This window comes from Pempheris klunzingeri, chromosome 2 (assembly GCF_042242105.1).
Source record: "Pempheris klunzingeri isolate RE-2024b chromosome 2, fPemKlu1.hap1, whole genome shotgun sequence".
Lineage (NCBI taxonomy): Eukaryota > Metazoa > Chordata > Actinopteri > Acropomatiformes > Pempheridae > Pempheris > Pempheris klunzingeri.
Genome location: NC_092013.1, coordinates 18,039,702 through 18,058,032, shown reverse-complemented (window position 1 = coordinate 18,058,032; position 18,331 = coordinate 18,039,702). Strand labels below are relative to the sequence as shown.

Below are 18,331 nucleotides of genomic sequence, written 5' to 3'. Positions count from 1 at the left end.
TTAGGATTAACTGTGCTGGCATAGCGCTTTCACATAGCAGGCATAACAATGTCCATAATGCTGTAATTCAGGTGGATGATGCTGCACATGCTGGAAAAGAGGATGTAGACTATTTGAATAAAAGCAAAACGACTTCAAGTAGCATCTGGTGGATTTTTTTTGTGCAAAACTTAATTAGGTGCATCATATGAGGAAGTATAAACACTGACTCTTTCGTTCTGTTTCTCTTTCCTCTACAAACATTCGCATGTATCAACACGCCAAAAAGAAACTCAACTTCACTGTCTGCACTCATAGAAAACAAAAAAAAAACAGTGGAGAGGTGATTTATGACATGCTTCAGCTTGACAACCGCCATCAACCTCCAGCACCTGCTCACAGTCATTCACAGATATAAATTAACCTCAATTAACTAGCGTGGCCCTGCTCGGCAAAAAGACGGGCCATTGATGACCCCTGCTGAGCCATGGGCCATCAACGGTACAAGCATCCAAATTATGGAGTGCTAAGATTAAGCACTACTGACAGACACTTATGAGAATAATTTTTTGACACAGAATCCAGTTTAATTAACTGAGCAGCAAGGTAGTAATTTCTTCCATTTCTCCCAAATTACAGAACTGGAAAAAGTAGACAGGTAATATCAATACAGAGTCCTGAATTTGTGTGTGAGGTGACAGAGGAGAAGTCATCTTATAATAGGGTTCATGTATTGTGTTATTGTAATCATTTTGGACAGCTCAATTTCCTTTTGCAAACATGAATGAGTCTGTCCCAAAGCTGGAGAGGCCAGAATTAGAATTGAAAACCATGAGAGGCAGAGAGAGACAAAGGCGTACCCTTCTCCTCTGACAATAAATCTGTGAATGACTTTGTGGACGCTGACAACGGAGTTATTTCTCATGGATATGGCCACTATTTCAAACCATAATTGGTGGTAAATCTTAATGGATTTTTTTTTAATTCTACAAGGTCATGCTTTCTCTGTGCTCATGACCAAGATTTTATCCCTTGATGATGGGAATAATGTAAGTAGTAATGTTGATCCATGAATACAAAATGAAATATTACATTATTTCTTTTGTGAGCGCTGCTTTAATATTCAACTCGCAATGTATCTTCAATTCGTGTCCCAACCAAATTACAAGAAATGTAATATGTTCCACTGCAGCACGAGTGTTGTTTACCTGCTACAAACAGAATGAAATAAAATATTCACCGTGTGAGCCGGGTTGTGCCGTAATTTGAAATGAGGACTTCCTCTCTGCAGTGCTCATAACACCGAAGAGAGACGGGAATCTGTCGTGCTTCATGTTTAAAGCGGAGTTAAAGACGGAGTTAACAGTGCCACTGTTATGACCACGAGTCGAATTGAATTCCACGCAGTATTGACATCAAATTCAACACTATAACATCAAAGATCAGAAGCAACAACACTCAAGACCAATTAAATGTATATGATAAATATTTCACAATGACTCTAACAGTGACTATCCCACCTAGTAAACGTTTAATACACAGCTTTATCAAATAATCACTTCTGATTGGTCAATTACAGCATTCTACAGACTGTTATTTCTGCATAGCAGTCCGTTGCTATGAATGTAGTTCTGATAGCATAAGCAATAAAGTCATTTTTAATCAATATTTTGAGTCAAATTATTGATTTATTTAGTACAAAGCCATGTAATTAGTAGGAACCCATTGTACTGAACCCATTAGGTCCTGCATCACCCTGTCAGGCTTCGTTTTGCTTCACCCTGCAGTGTTTGACATCTTTGCCTCCAACTTTCTCCACAACTCTGTTAACAGTCAGTAATTATGATGTTTAAGTTGTATTGATGTAAGTGTCGTATTTCACACTTCCATTAGGAGCAGCAGTGACTATCATAGCGTAACAAAGACCACTTTGGTCATTAGTTAAATAGATGATAAACCCAAGAAATGTTATTCAGTAGTTTATATTTTGTTCTTACTGCACCTCGCTTGAGAAACTAGATGAAGACATATTAAGGTTATGCAGACTTAATGCTTAACTGGAGCTGTTTGTGTGAACAGATCCTGTGCTGTAAATATGGACTCAGTTTAGTATATTACATTAGATTATTTTTAAACGTTCATTACCAGGAGATGTGTGTGGGTTTTAGGCAGCGTTGCAGCAGCTCTGAAAAGAGCCATTAACACCTGAAATCAGACTAAACTCACACAATCACAAATTACCTTTGTCCTTTGGGAATTCACAGAACATTAAGTAGTTTATTTTAGGGGAAATGAGCTCATAAATTACAATTTCATGTGACTAAGACAACTACACTACAATTACAATGACTAAGTTTTTAGCTTGCAATATTGTTCCAGTGGACTACAGGTGGAGAACAGTCACAAGGTGCTTTGAAATGGTTGGATTCTGTAGCGAACGACCCATCTTATATGTTAGAGAGAGGCAGCATGTTCATGGTAGAAATGATTGAGAATCACAACTTGTGTATAATGTTTCCAATTTCCACAAAGTCGTCATTGGAATATTCAAAGCTCTAACCCTCTCACCTACTTTCATTTAAATCAGCTAGATAAATGAAAAGATACAATAGAAATTGAAGTGAGTTTAACACAACTGCTTTACTAGATAATTCCAGTGCAGGAATGGTAATGTTTGTTCATGACAGGCCATATGACACAGGCCCGGTACTGACTGAAAAAAAGTTGGATCTTGTTTCTCTGATGAAAACAGCAGCTCAAAACTAGTTTAGTACTCCGGGGCCACACAGTGACTACATCACTACATTGTCATGCTTTATTGTAATAAGAAGATACAGCCTGTTGTGGTATATTCTGAACTTAATTGAATTGTATCCTGAGTCTCTGTCTTATAAGCAACACAAAGCTGCCAGGAGAGCACTTAAGACGCTGTGCTCAGATCCCAGAGTCAGGAGGCTTTAGCCGAAGCGCATACAATCACAATAATATGGGTAGATTTTTAATATTGCCCTGCCACTGCTCCCTAAAGCAATCACAGCAAACTCACTACGTAGGGGCGGGGGAGACTAAATTGGATTATGGGCCACAAGCACTTTAATTTTCTTGCGGAGACTAAAACGAATGAAGGAGCATCAGCATCACTTTGCCGCCTCATGAGAGGGGTGAGTAAATACTGGCAACCACTGATTTCCAGAGTGAACTTTGACAGTGAGACTGTCTTCACAAAGCTGTACACTCAGGATTTAACATCCTCAGTAAAAAAAAACAAAAAAAAAACAAAACAAAAATATCCTCCTCTTTAGGAGTTCGTACTCCCATTGTTTTAAATTGGTGTTAATACCACAGGCTGTGTGACAACAATGAACTCATCTTGATATGATCTCAGGTAATTATCCAATTAGCGCTAAGTGAACTCATACACTAACAAGGACTGGATTGTTTGTGCAGTGTCCTTGGTAATGAATAACTGCTAAGATTCCTGGTTTTGCTAATCGCATCTTAATGACGGCGCACCTGTGACAGTTGTTACGCCACTTTGGACAAGATCATAGAAATGCAAACAAGGGCCACAGAGAGGTGACGCAAACCCAAACACATCTCTATTTCACTGAAAAGCAATCACACACAGCAGACCAAAGAAGAAAATACAGTAATAACAATTTTAAAACCTTGACCTAATACTAAATTGCCTACTTATGTCTCTCCAATGATAATCTTCTCCGTGGTAAACAATCACAATATAAATGCAAATGAAGCCACTCTCAGCTTTATAAGCCACTCTTTGATTTTGTTTTGTTTTTTCTGCATGGTGATCTGGTCTCCCAATGTCCTCTCCCAAGCACTTTTTTACACCAGTCAAATCCTGATTAGCAGCTGTGATCTTGCTGAGACAGATAGCAGGGTCAAAGCTATCGAGCATTACATTTTGCAGGCGCTTTACTCGCCGCCTGCGTGAATCTGGAGCATGTTTGCAAGCTCAGGAAACATGTTAAAGCTCGATAGCGATGTAAGCAGAAGACTCGCTTCTCTGACTTTCATGAGCTGATCCAACACTTTTTGGCAGCGTGCGCCACATAACCCGCACCCATTTCAAAGTGACCTTTCTTTTGTTAATTATCATATAATTGCCTTTGCGACATAATAAAAATAAAATTGAGCAATTTACTCGTAATGTTCTGCGCTGCCAAGTGTGACTTCAACCTGCATAAACACAATGTGAAAGTGATTGATTTTTTTTTTGGTACAGAAACTGCTGGAGTGTAGTTAAGGTGAAGTTACCAGTAGCTCAGCATCTAAGACAGTCTGGCATCTCTGGATTGTGTCTGCTGCTTCCTCCAGAGACAGTGATGGACACACACTCACAGCCACATGACACTTTGTTAGCCATTCTCTAACAAAACCCACAGCATGTCGCTCAATATGAAAAAGCTTTCCACTGAAATGTTTTCTACCCAATTAATATTTAATTTAAAAGCAGTGCCTACAGGAAACCCAACCAACTTTTTTTTTTTTAATCTGCAAGTTGGGCTCAAACTGTTTCCAATTCCTTTGTTTTTCCTCCAAAGTCCTTATCGCACAGTGCCTTTTCTACCTCTGTGAGATTGTCAGAGTGGAAGGCCTGCTGACGAAGCTTCGCTTGTCATCTTTTAAGAAAGTGTCACACACTGCATCAACCACAGTGTTGGCAAAAGTTAAGGGGACGACACCCCCCGCCCCCCTCCCAACACTAAGTGGAACAGAGGAGGCAAGGAACAGTGAGAAAGATGAGAGGGTGTTAATCAGCGAGACAACTCTGTAGCTTAACAAACAGCACTAATTACACAGGGATAAAGACTTGTTCATCACGCAGCTTACGAGACACGAGTTAATTGCCTCTGCTTGCTGTCCCCCCCCTCCATCTAAAATCAGCTTGCTCCAAAGTCACATGGAGCAAGTGCCACTGCTTTGGTTATCTGTTTTCATCTCTCTTGTTCAGTGGGCGCCCTTAGTTTTTTCAGGTGCGTCTCATCTCTTCCAGGAAATCTGGCTCAACCTGCTCTAATAAATCAAAGAGGTGGAAGCCTATGTTGATATGTAATGGCAGTACAAACACAGAGAAACAAATCCACGTAGGATGTAGGCACACTGGTTGAAATCTACACCCTACAAAGCACTAGGACTGCAACCCCAAGCAATGGAATCTATTACTTTCCTGTAACGTTATCACCTGTTATATGGATTCATATACAGTATACAGGTCACAGAGCAACTATATTCAGTATGAAAACAGAGAATTGGATCTATGTCATTCTAGCATGTAGCACAAAGGTACTCTCCAACTGTGTCTTGGGCTGCACAGCTGTGTGGACCAATACGCTAAAAACACAAGGACTAATGTGTTCAAGATGGTATTTAGACGTGTTTGTGTGTAGAGATCTTTTACTTTTGTGTCTGTGTGTGTGTGTGTGTGTGTGTGTGTGTGTGTGAGTTTAACTGCTGTAGCTGTGAATACTGTGAGTCAAGGACATTTAGCTGTATTGTACTGGTAAACGTGATCAGAATGGGAAGAAAAACTGAAGAATTGTAAAAGTCAGAAGTTTCAACAGCCGACGGAGAGCTTGTCATGGCTGCCGAATCACTAAATGATCAAAGCACAGCAGAGAGAGCAACAAGTGTAAAGGGAGGGGACGGCAGTTGTGAATCACACACACATCTCTCCACACGTTGTCGGCAGGGGATTTAAAAATCTACTCCTCTACTTATCCAGTATTGAGATATTCGTATCACATGAACTGTAAGATGATGAGACAAGGAATTGCACCAGCGGCATTTTCTCCTTCATCATTTTATATTAACCACTTAGAAACAGCTCATCCATTATCTGTTACCTGGGGGATTCACATGATCTGTGATAAAAACGTGTTCCTTCTCATTTTTTTTTTTATCAAACACTGTATCAACACATTTCAACAGATTGATGTGTCAGAGGTGTATTTCATGTTGTCGCGCACGGTTTCATAAATACAGCAGCTGGTGTGCAGTGTGGATTTCAGCTGACATGATCAGTAATGTCGCTGCATTATTAAAAAACCAACCCTAATGCCGAGTCTTTTCCCAGCTTTGTAGAAATTACATTTCATCCACACTCTTCTTTTTTTCCCCCTCAACTACGTCCGGCTCAGGTCAGCCCAAGCTCGTATTCGCTGAGTCTTAAAAGGTATTGCATGCTTTGTTCGTGTTGTTTGCACATGTCCCAGTGGCCTACCAGCGACGACTGGTTAGACAGGTGCTGAAACACTGTTTTGCACTTCCATGTGACGTATAAAATTTCACTTGAGACAATTCAGACCTCAACGCAACGCTGTGGTTGTGTAATCCCACAAGACTACTGAAAACCAAAAGGAAATTTCATAGAAGTTCACGAATGCTTCACAGATTTTAACTGCGGGGCCTAACAAGTTTAAGCCTCTGCACTATTTCCCTTTACAGAAGCGGGTTCAGGGATTTGGTGATTTAATGGGTCTCGGTTAATTTTATTGGAATGAAAAATAGGCCACTTCAGTTTCATGATAACTTCACTAGTACAAACCCCAGATGAGAGATGTTGCGTTTCAGCCAAATGTTTCATTCTTGTGACAGTTGTCTTATATTGTGAAGTGGACACAGTCAAATCCGGAATAAACAACCACAAAAATCCTCACAGATGGGGTTTCCCTCAGGCGAAAACCCCATCATCCAAGCAGGTTTGTTTGGGAGTCTGTGTGCTGAATGTTTGTTTTAACAATCTGACTAGTGAGGGGAAGTGGGCTGCTGAATGGCAGGAAATCAAAGGTCAGGAAATGTCTCCTGTAAAAGCACCTAACCATGGGCAGGCAGGTAGACCTGCTGCAGGCTACAGGCAGCCCTTGACACACAGGTAAAGCAAATGGCAACCACACACACACACACACACGCACACACACACACACACCTGCCATTGAGCAAGGCAAGGAGCTCCCCAGCATGGTACAGGTCGTTGCGTGTCACCCGGCTGAAGCGGAAGGAGTTGAGGTTGCAGAAGGTGACTGAGGGGAACACCATCATCGGAGTCGCCACCTCGTCCAGCTTGGTGACGTGGGGGTACTGGAAGTAGAACTGCACCCGGTCCACGCACACCATCACCAGCACACCCAGGGAGCACAGGAAGAACAAAATCCACAGGCTGCGCTTGATACACATCCGCTCATAAGTGAACATGTGCGAGATGCCGTGCAGCGTGGACCTGCTGGCGAAAACTTCAATAGGAGCCGGCTGCTTGTAGTCCATGTCCTCCGAGTCCGCTTTGAGATCCATCGTGTCCCCGCGGTGAGTTCAGATGGATGAAGGGTAGTGGGCTGCAAATGGAGGAAGCTGGCTTTATAGAGAGGTGGATGTTTTCTTAATGGTAAAGGGGGTTAGTGTCTGCAAGTTCACGCCCTTCTACGCATGTATTCCTCATGCAGCTTGTGTGAGATGTTGCGTCACTGACAGCCGGCAAAAACAGCCCGACATTCAGAGCATTTTAACCGAGGTAGGCTGAAAACACCCCGTCCTTCACATGAAAACTAAGTACAGAGAAAGTACAGGTGGGGCGAGCGTGTGTGGTACCTCGGCTGGGGTCACAGCTCCACAATAAATAGCCCGGTGTGGAGCGCGCATGGACAGATGCCAACGCTGTCCTCTCCGCGCACACTTCTGTATTATCACCGAGTTGAGATTTGGGTTCCACGCTCAAAACAAGGAGCAAAAGCACCGGGCAGGTCTGCAGGAGAAAAAAAAAAAAAAACAACATACACAAAAAAAAAAAAAAAAAACAGTCCGCGGTTGAGGAGAGAGAAAACAAGAGGATAAATCACCTCGGCGAGGAAAACAGAGACATCTGAATTAGACAATCAAAGCGGTGGTGTGTTCTCTCTCTCTCTCTGTGTGTGTGTGTGTGTAAGGCAGAGTAGACTGGAGACATGGCTTCATATGCAATCCCAACACGTGCAGGATAACAAATAGCCGCTGATTTCTCGCTCGTTAGCGCTCGAGCAGCAGTCGTCGGGGTGTCCTGTGTTTTTCGCAGCCGGCATAAACAGCTGCATCACAGGGGAGCTGGGTCTGTCAGGTAGCTGCCTCGGTGCGCCTCTGCTCGCCTGCTCGCATCCATCCCCTCCTCCGAGCTGCCTCCACAACAATGCAGGGATAATTACTCCGCTTTTATTTGCTTTCCCAGCTGGCTTATCCTTGAATTGAAAAATATAAAAATAAAATATGTGTGCAAGTGGTTTTAAGAAGAAGGTTATTTACCGGCTGAAATGCTCTGCGTTGTGGACTGAGGGGAAACCACCTCAGAGGCGGTCGCGGTTTGCCCGGATCAATTAAATTCGCCCCAAACAGCAGAGCGCCAGGATAGGACGGCATGCGTTTTACACCGGGTGACGGAGTCCAGCGTCGGTGTCACTTCAGCAATGCCATTAGTTCACCCAGAAGCAGGCTAAGGCTGATGTACTGAGCCTGGTTTCATCGACCATGATACGGTATGACTCCAAAATTAGTCACCACCGCCTGATCACTCACTGTTGTGCTCTGCTGCCTTCGCTCCGAGCTAGCTTAAAACACAGCTAGCATGAACTTTTACTGTCTACACCGGAAAGTTTGTATTATTTTAATTTTATAAAGCACAGCAACGGCCTAGCTTACCATTTAAAGGAGGTGTAGAGTGAGTTACTTTACTCGTTTTTTAAGGGTAGGTTACTTTAGCTAGTAATGTTAGCTAATGCCAAACATTAAGGTGTAAAGGAAAGTAACGTTAACTACCTGTGTGGGTATTCTACGGTAGCCCGTAAGGGCGAAACAGCAAAACATCTCCTTTAATGACCTCGTAAATCACATTCTTTTTTTCTAACTTATTAATGTTATGTCGCATTTTGTGGTCACGATGTTTACCGTCAGTTGCAGCTGTTAAAGAATATTATTTTTGTGGTTTCCTACGTTTTATGTTAATAGTTACTTACAAACCAGCAGTAGTTACCAGGGGGCTCCAGCAGGGGGCGCGCAGGGCTGTCGGTAGCTCGTGTCCTCCTTTCCCTCATGCTAATGTTTAATAGTTAATAGTTAACAGTGATGCATTTATGTGCTCAGGGAGCTATTTGCGGTATGTTTGAGTGTTGTGAAGTAATGAAGCTACTTACCTGACAGCTACAAAGCTAGCTACATATTAACCTCCTGCAGTGCTAATTAGCCCTACCATGGAAAAAACCATCTAAGTGGTGCTGTTGTTTGTTGGCTACTCGATATTTATGTTCGGCAAAATGGCTGCATCACTGATTGAGTGTACCCACCTAAAGTGTAGAGTGGCCAAATGTTATCAGTATGCTAGAAGTGAGTTGTGGTGCATTTGGTGACATGCTGCATCTGTTTATCCTGTGTTCCATGTCTACTATTGGTATTTACGTTGCTACTACAAGGGTATTTAGGTAATGTTTGGTTGACATTTCACAAAACATGAAAACAATACCAAGTACACAATATCTCAAAAAACACAACTTACTTATTGTTTCTATGTATAAAAATGTGAATAAAAATGTAAACTTTAGTTTCATAAAACACACACCAGTCGGTTGAGATACAATTCAGAAGCACATTTTGCATATTACAAAACATTTTAACATATTTTTGCACTCACAAATGTCTCCTGAATTTGTCAGGTAATAGTTATATAACGTTGCCAGACATGGTGTTACATTTTGCATGGCTTGTTGAATTGCTTGCGTTCATTCGTAGGACCTCTTAACTAAAAGATGAACACATTTTTTCATTCATCATGCTGAGGGCTTAGAAATGTTCCTCAGGTTAGAAGGCGGTTTACAATTTTTAGTATTCATTTGACAAAGATGTTACTGCACTTACACATGACTTAGCACACTGGGATTTATTTGTATTCATTGCTGCTGCTGAAGAGGTCTGAAGCGTGGCTTTTGAATGTGTTTATCTGTCATTTTCAAGTGGACAAGCTTGGATAAATCGAGTTGCTCATCAACACACTGCACTGTTTTGGGGTAAATTCAAAATTGTAAACACTGAGTCAGCCAAGTGACAAATTCTCTAAGGAGTAAGAATTAAAATAGCAAAGTTAGAGCAGAGTTACAATAAATTTTTTGTTTAAAAGCATAGCTGACAGTGTCGGGCACTTTAGCACTGAACAAAAAAGGGCAGAGGTCCACATGAAGACCTTACTGCACACAGAAAGTGCACCCCATAAGAAAAAGATAAGTAACGCATTACTTTTTCATCAGATATGCCTTGGAAACATTACATATTTGTGACTAATTTAAAGCATCTATGTTATTTAATAGAAAACAAAGAGAATTTTGAAAGTGCTCAAAGAAATATTGTTTCTTTTTCAGGTTCATACACGTTCACTACATATTTGTACACAAATGCACATATACTGTACACAGAAACTGAACACATACTGTATGTATGTAGATTCAAGTAAACATTCCCTTTCTAAACACCGTCATTTGTAAACAGCATTCAAACATACATATATGTATTCATACTTATGTATGCGGTCAAAGACGGATAAGCTTTTAAAAGTGAAATTTTGTTAAAAAAGTAAAAACTTAGAAGCGTATTTAGATTATTTTTAGTGTTAGTTTTGCATGTTTAACAGTGGACCTCAAGAATAATGAAGATACGTTTTTCTGCTGCTGCCTAACTTATTAAGGCAGTGATAAACCAGTAACTCCGGTTTTCTGTGGGTAAAATTACTGTTCCTGTCAATGGAGTTTGGTGGCTTTGAAGAGAGCAATCATAGAGAGAACAGCTTCAGTTCCCTGTTGGAAAACGCTGCCTGACGGCAATGAAAAGCAGTGAAAAGATTCTGGATATGGCTTTAACTTGAACTAATATAAAAAAAATTGTTGGGGTGGTCCACTTTTTTTTTTTTTTTGGTTAAAATTTGATGTACTGCTGCCCCCATCAACAGCAGTACGCTGTTAAGCCATCCATATTTTGGGACAAAATATATCACATTTTGCAATATGTTTTTTAACAATATCACAAGAATGCTTTTATATGTTGTATGTGTTTGTAAATCTCCAAAAATCCCATAATTTATAATGGTTCATCATTAATACATTACTGTGTCAACATGACCACAGATAAAGATTAAAGGTTAAGATTAATTGTCTTTTTATTCTATATATATTCTTAACAGAAAATAAATACCCCACAACAGAAAACGCACACAGGTATGTGCACATATACAGTAGTACTGGCAAACATGTTGTACACACACATGCACATTCTCAAATGTTTATACATGCATGCATACACACAGTCATAGACAGGCTCGCACAAATCCCTGAACAAATCTATTTTCTCCCTTGACCAATTCTCTGTAGTTGACTGAATGGAACATCCAAATATGTCAGAGTGAGTGAGTGAGCCAAACACAGGCAATAAGGCAGATGTGTCGCAAGACTGCCAGTGCCAAATCTGTCATGGACACCGTATTGCCAAGAGGCGAGGGGAGCTCACCCATGAAATTGTTCATAATTTGTCCGTAATTGCTATTTGCCATAGTATTGACTGTGACAATGTGGCATCTTATATTGATCCGTGGTGCTGGGAAGATGAGCCATGCTCCGTTCCAGTGAGATGATGTGAATTCTGGACAGAGACACACATGGGTTTGATATTACGGTAGATATTAAATTACTAAAGCGCATTTTGATAGTAGGGAGATGTTAGGACTTACACTTTCCCAAAGTTAGCTTTTATCGTGGTTGTCTGTTAGTGCCACAGTGATGCTGGAGTAGCTTACTGAGAGGATACTTCTGTCCATATTCTGAAGAATATGATGTGTAATGCTCCTTAGAGCTACCTGGATGAATAGGCCTCTCTGACAAAGTGGTTTTTCAGCGCAGCTTTCTTTGCAGGTGGCTCTTTGGTTCAGCTCTGCCTAGACTTCCCTGCGGTCCAGGCCTGCTTATGAATATATTTCCATCCATTGGCACCATGAAAGCTGGTCTTTATTTTACAAATCACACTGAAAGCTCAGAAGTTGAGCTCACATTTGTTATCATGTTTGGTGAGTGGAACACCGCATTCACCAAATCAATCACACAGATTATCAAAAGGTATAGTGTAAAAATACAACCAGTGTTCATGCACGACCACGCTACATAGCAGTTATCTTTATGCGTCAGAAAAAGCATCTGTGCAGTGTTTATTTTATTACAAGTATCAGGTATTACACGCATTAGATCTGACATTTTTATTTCTAAGGTGCATTATTTGCTTGGTTTGATGGTCAAAATGTTAGATATACAGAAGTGGAATTTGCCACAACTACCAAACTGATTATATGGTTTTAGACTGAAACGAAATCTGAGTTATTGGTGTTGAAAAGTTGAAAGTCTGTAGTTTTTGTATAACAGGAGTAATGCAGCCCTATATTTTTTCAATAATTGTCAGTTGAGAAAGACACAGTATGCTTTATTATAATTCATTTTTGTTCTGAAAGTGAAACTTCAAATATATGTGACTGCACTCGCAACATAAATTACTGATTGGGCCTTTGAATGCAAGAGATGGGTCAGGAGGGAGGAGGGATGTTTTCATTGAGCAGACAAGCACTGAGATACACAGGGAACACGACAGTGAGCATTTATACTTCCATATACAGTATAACATACAGTATAAATATTAAAAGCATACCCATTATTCCCATAAAATTGTCTTTCATTTTGTTGCGATAATTTCTGTTGTTGTAAACAATGATGTCAACAGCCTCTACTGTGATTGGTCAGTTCTTAAAAAGTGCACATGCTGATGAGCTCATCACTTTGAAGGCTGCCTCAAGGAAGCCTTTTTTTTTACAAAACCTCTCCCTCAGAACATGATTGTCCAGTCATAGATTAGTAGTTGTGTTTTTAACCTTTCTAAAACCAAAAGAACACTAACGCCAAAGTGTGAGGAATTGGATTAAAGTGTGTGTCTATCTGCTTTAACATTAGCTGTGCTCCAAATAGCAGTAATGTAAAACTCACCAAACACATTGTTTTGTGCAATTAAGTTAATGAAGTTCCCGTTTAAGACCGGAGCACCCACTGTGTGAGAGTCAAGATCTTAGTGTTGACACTGATGTTGTATGCCTTCAAATTCTGCTAGAACCTTCCTTCCCAGCATATTTTACAAAACTACAACAGAGCAGTGAGGGATGCCTGTAGGATCAGTGGCCTTGTTTCCTCTGTGTATGACGTGGAGGTTCAGACAGACTGACCGCTGCTCAGCGCAGCACTGACGCCGTCGTAGAGCTGGTAGTCACAGCTAATCAGCTGTGAGCTGCTACTGTCAGACTCTGTTTCTTCGCTGGAAATACAGGAAGTCTGCTGGAGCTTTGACGGTCACAAGGAGTCCATTTATGGCCCTTTGAGTCACTGTGGAGGTAGCTGTGTTGAAGCTCTACTACAAGCAGCTCTCCAGTGTGCGTCTCTCTGTGTGGGAGTGGTAGTACATAACCGTCCTGTTTGTTCATCAGCTCTAAATATTATCTAAAGCTCTGAACGCAGCGCTGTCACCGGCAGGCCCATGTGTTGTGTGTAATGCCACTGCAGATAAATAAATCTTACTTATGTACAACATTGTTTGGCCAAATCTTATCTGGCTTGCTAATTCTAACATTACTCTATATCAGAGGCTCACACTTGGGCTACAGCCAGTCAGTCTTCTGCTTTTTATGTCTTTATTCTTGGCACAGGAGATGCTGCCACAGTGGGGGTCAACATATATAACAGACCCCAGAGGCTTGCCTATTTAGTTACGGTGAGGGAGGGACCAGAGACTTTGGGTGAACCAGACTTTGAAGTCCAAACAGTCAGGCACATGCTAGTTTTGAGCAGCAACAATAAAATACAGCATAAACATAAATCTAATATATATAGTGTTGCTTTTCCAAGACCAATAAGTTCACATAACATAACCAATGAGCAACAGCCGTTTCTCGTCTGATAGTAAGAGATATTATTTTTGTAAGCTTTGATACATAGTTCATTAGTACCCAATCTGTTTGAACCAATAGTAAGATAGAGGTATTTGGCACTTACATTTCAGCGTCCATGCAGAATGAGTACGCCTTTGTTGTTTTAGTTATGTTATCAGTAGTAAAAGTCTCGTCTAAAGAAATTAAATGTTAGCACATGGGAAACAAGAGGTTTGTCTCCATAACACTCTGTGAGGTCGGGTCTTCTTTAATATTTTATTTGGATTACACTGGTGAGAGTAGGTTTGCACACATGGGAAGATTATCCAGTATCTCCACCCGCCTCCTCTCCTCTCTCTTGTGGTCTCTTTTCCTTTCAGCTCACTCCATGCAGATTGGCTTTTACTTTGGCCAAGGCTACATGGAGTGCCAACCAACTCAGAGGGAGCTGGCAGGGAATATGAATACGCCCTGGGGTCCCATTGACAAGTCTCTTTAGTTATCATTGAGCAAGCAGGACACCGAGGGAGCAAGAGGCTCTTGACCCTGATGATTTTTAGTCTGTTTCCAGCCCACGCGTTGAACCTGCTTCCAAGGAACTGTTGCCTTGGCGCTGGCCCAAGGCATGACGTCATCCGAAGGTGGTAGACAAGGTCTTCATAGACAGATGGTCGTTAGATCTAATAATGAGTATCTGCAGGTTCCAGCCCGGACAAATGCATACTACCCAAGTGGCCAATGATCATTATCAGTCAAGGACGCCTTTATCGACAGCAGGGGAATCCATCAACAGAAAGCCTCGATACCCATAATTGTGCCGCGGCCATTTGTGATGCGGTTCACCAAGATGCCTTCTCCTTGGAGTGATGTTATACTTATGCATGTGTAACATTGTAAGGGTGATGCTTCCCTACTTCCCTCTCCATGTAACCTGTTATTATGTGCCTACTAGGTGTTTCAAGAGCAAATCATTGCCAGGCTAATGCTGAGCAGAAACAACTCCACGCATCTATTTTTCATGTAAGCATTTTCCAGGTCAGGCTCTTTAGGGAATTGCCTGCAGAGTTCCTTGCACACCAAATGATGGTAATAGTTACTCAGGTAGAAAATAGCCTTTCTTGCTTTGATTCTGGAGTTTGACATGTGCCCGTTCGGTGGCTTATTCTATAATAGGCTTTTGGAGCTACTGCTGAAAGGCCTAGCCATTATACCTAAAGCCAGTTTGATGTCAGTGTCTGGTTAGCGCAGCTGAAGGACACTGGGAATGAAATGTGTGAGTGAGGAGGTAGTGTCATCTCATATCTGCTCTTCTGCCCTCTTAGATTGGTTGATTGTGTCTCCACATGGGTTATTCCCAGTTTATTCTCCAGTTTAATACAGCATCAGATCTCTCCACGGCGAGATTGATGCTGTGCCCCTGGAGGAAAAGTTTTAGAATCATCATCCACAAACTTTGTGCGCTTACTGCCTCAATCCGAGATGAGTTTAACGGGATATTTAGAGAGCTAGTAATGTTAGAGAAGTATTTTGGATCACAGGCTCACAGATTCTCTTTTACCACCAACATCTAGGACAACACAGCTACACTCATGTTATCTATGATATTTTATAAGTAAGGTAAGCCAATGATCGTGCTTTTCATGAGCAAAACAGGCTGCTCAGAATTGCTCCAGTAAATGCGTATTTGGTGTTGACTTGTGAGCTCATTGCTGCTACACAGTTTTAACACCATTATGGGACAGCATGGGAACTCCACCTCAGTCCCTCACATGCACACTTCTACTCTCATGAGAAGTGCAAAAGAACATTTAAATTAGCCTTAAGGAGGAATTAATCCTAATGACTTCTTTTCATTAACAACTAATTAAATATTCACATGCAGGCCTCACCCTAACCCCCCCCCCCCCCCCCACACACACACACACACACACACACACACACACACACACACACACACACACGCACCCCCTCTTTGTCTCTGTCTCTTATTTCATTGGTGGTCTGCTGCACACTCCTCTGCTGTGCTTGAGAGGAAGGCAAAAGTAAATTGTATTGTGCCACTGCATGTATTAGATATGGGCTTAGCAAAATGGGCACCTAGTCTATAATATGACATGAAAGGAATTAGTTTTCATTGAAGAGATAATTGAAAATTAAATGGCCAGCAATTACTTTTTTTTTTTTTTTAGCTGTCCACGAAGAGTGCTCATAAGGATACTGCTTGAGAATTGAGTTTACACTGATTTTAGTTTTTAAAATTTTCAAGTGCTGTAATGAAATTGCTCGTGTGAAATTCTAATGAACTTTTTCAACTGAATTAATGGAGAACCTGCTGTTTTTTGCTTTAACACAATTCTGAAATAAACTCAAGGAATATTCTTGATATAGACATTTTGAGATTCTCTTTGTATAATGCACCAAAGAGCTGGAGGCTACATGGGCCTGAATCAATAGCATTAACTCATATTGTTTGCTCTGTAGGATAGAATGGAATACAGAGGCAAGAGCTGTGTAGAGCCCTCCACCACTCTTAAGAATGAATCAGCATCTATTTTCAGTGAATCCAGATGAAATATCTGAGTGTGCCAGTCATGGAGAGAAGGAAAGAAAAGCTTTTTCATCCTGTACTGTACCAACAAGGTTATGCACAGTTTACCGTTGGCTGGATGCATGTATGCAGCATTGCTTTACTGACAACAAGTTAAACACTCGGTTTCATACCGCCTTAAGGCGGTCCATGTGGCAGCAGCTAGTTTAACATCAAATATAAATTCAAAGCTTTTAAATGTAGAAGTCTTCTGATTGTGTGCATTATATGCAGTAGCGAGAACAACAGCGTGGCCATCCATACACCCACCATTTTAACTTCCTTTCCTTTGACTATTCAAAATGATTGAGATCCCAGTTAATTTTTTCCTCTCTAACTTCCACTCATAGTGTAGACGGTAGTCATGCATAAAAGTAATATTGCACAGGCCAGTGAAGCTCTGAGATTGCACTCTGTCTCCCTGTACTACCAATTGTCAGTGGTAAAAAGTGATTGGCAGAATACAAAATAGCTTTGGAAATCAGAGGTTTGCTTTATGTCAAAACTGAGACATCATACAGGCCAATTTCACAGCAAACCCTCTCTGTAATATATTCATAAGGTAACTCATATGTTACCTTTTGGTGGTTTATTCTGTTATTAGAAAGAAACTTGTTAATGGTATGAAAGACTTTAACAATGCATGCAGTGGCACACTGGGCTTCAAATTAACAAGTTACTGTTATCAAAGCACACTTATTCAAAGTGACTGATGCTCTCTGTGTTAAACTGTGCTAATTGACATACAGTTATTTTCTCCCCTTTCCCTCAGGGAATAATTATGTTGACAGCCAGTGACAGGTATAAATGTGCAGTGCAATGAAAACATGCTTGACAAAACAGCTGCACAAGCTCTCCTTACTGTATGTGGTTGTTTTAATTAGACTTCTGTGTATAGTCAAGTCAAGCCAGATTTATTTATATATCCCACAATCACAATTTGCCCCAGTGGGCGATCTGTACAGTGTATAGTACCCTCTGTCCTTCGAAAAACTCAAAAAAGCATTTTAAATGGGGAAAAGATCAAGAGAAGGGGGATCACTCTCAGACAGATGTTGCATGTACAGAACATATCAACAAAATCACAATATATACAAAATGCAATGTCAACATTTCTGATAAATGTAGATTATGTGATTATAAAATGTGTGCAGAATGTGGATCATGGTGAATACTGAAAACAACCCCAGGTGCAGTGAAATGGGACCCAGTCATATGACCTCCTCTCCACAATGGAGACCTGGAGGAGAACAGGCCACACAAAGAAAGTGAGAAAGAGAGGGTAATAGAGACTCACACAGCATGGAGGCTTGTGGGAACAGAACAAAAACAGAGGCTTAGAGAAATGTAGCAGTTATTATAAACTTTACAGTTTATTCACGTCAGCAGAACAAAGATGGTCTGTAAGTACGCTGAGAGAGAGAGTCATTGAGACTGAGAGTAACCCACCAAAAGGACAATGGCAACAGGCGCAAGGCCTGAACCGCAGAATAAGCACCAACCTAAAGTGAAGGCGAAAAAAACTGTTTTATGGTTGGATTTAATGGAATCAGATTGTCTGATGTCAGCAGGGAGGTTATTCAGGAGGAACAGGGGACAACAGAAAAAGATCCTGCAGCCTGCTGACTTCGTTTTTAACTCTGGGGACCAACATAAGTCCCTTATTCTGAGAGCGGAGAGCACAAGATGGAATATAAAGCAAGAATAATGAAATCAGACAGGTATGAAGGGGCAAGCCCATTTACAGCATTGTAAGTCATCAGAGGTGCCTTAAAGTCTGATCTGACAAGGAG

At 41.1% G+C, this 18,331-nt stretch overlaps 1 protein-coding gene across 1 annotated transcript in view; it reads right to left on the bottom strand.

Moving 5' to 3' along the window:
- The window catches only part of asic1b (acid-sensing (proton-gated) ion channel 1b), a 150,930-nt gene extending 143,625 nt beyond the window's left edge, over nt 1–7,305 (bottom strand). The window contains exon 1 of the mRNA XM_070845225.1: nt 6,929–7,305. Within this exon, the coding sequence (XP_070701326.1) occupies nt 6,929–7,290 (362 nt within the window). The 5' untranslated portion in view covers nt 7,291–7,305. The remainder of the gene's footprint in view (nt 1–6,928) is intronic.
- Between the last annotated feature and the right edge of the window lie 11,026 nt (nt 7,306–18,331).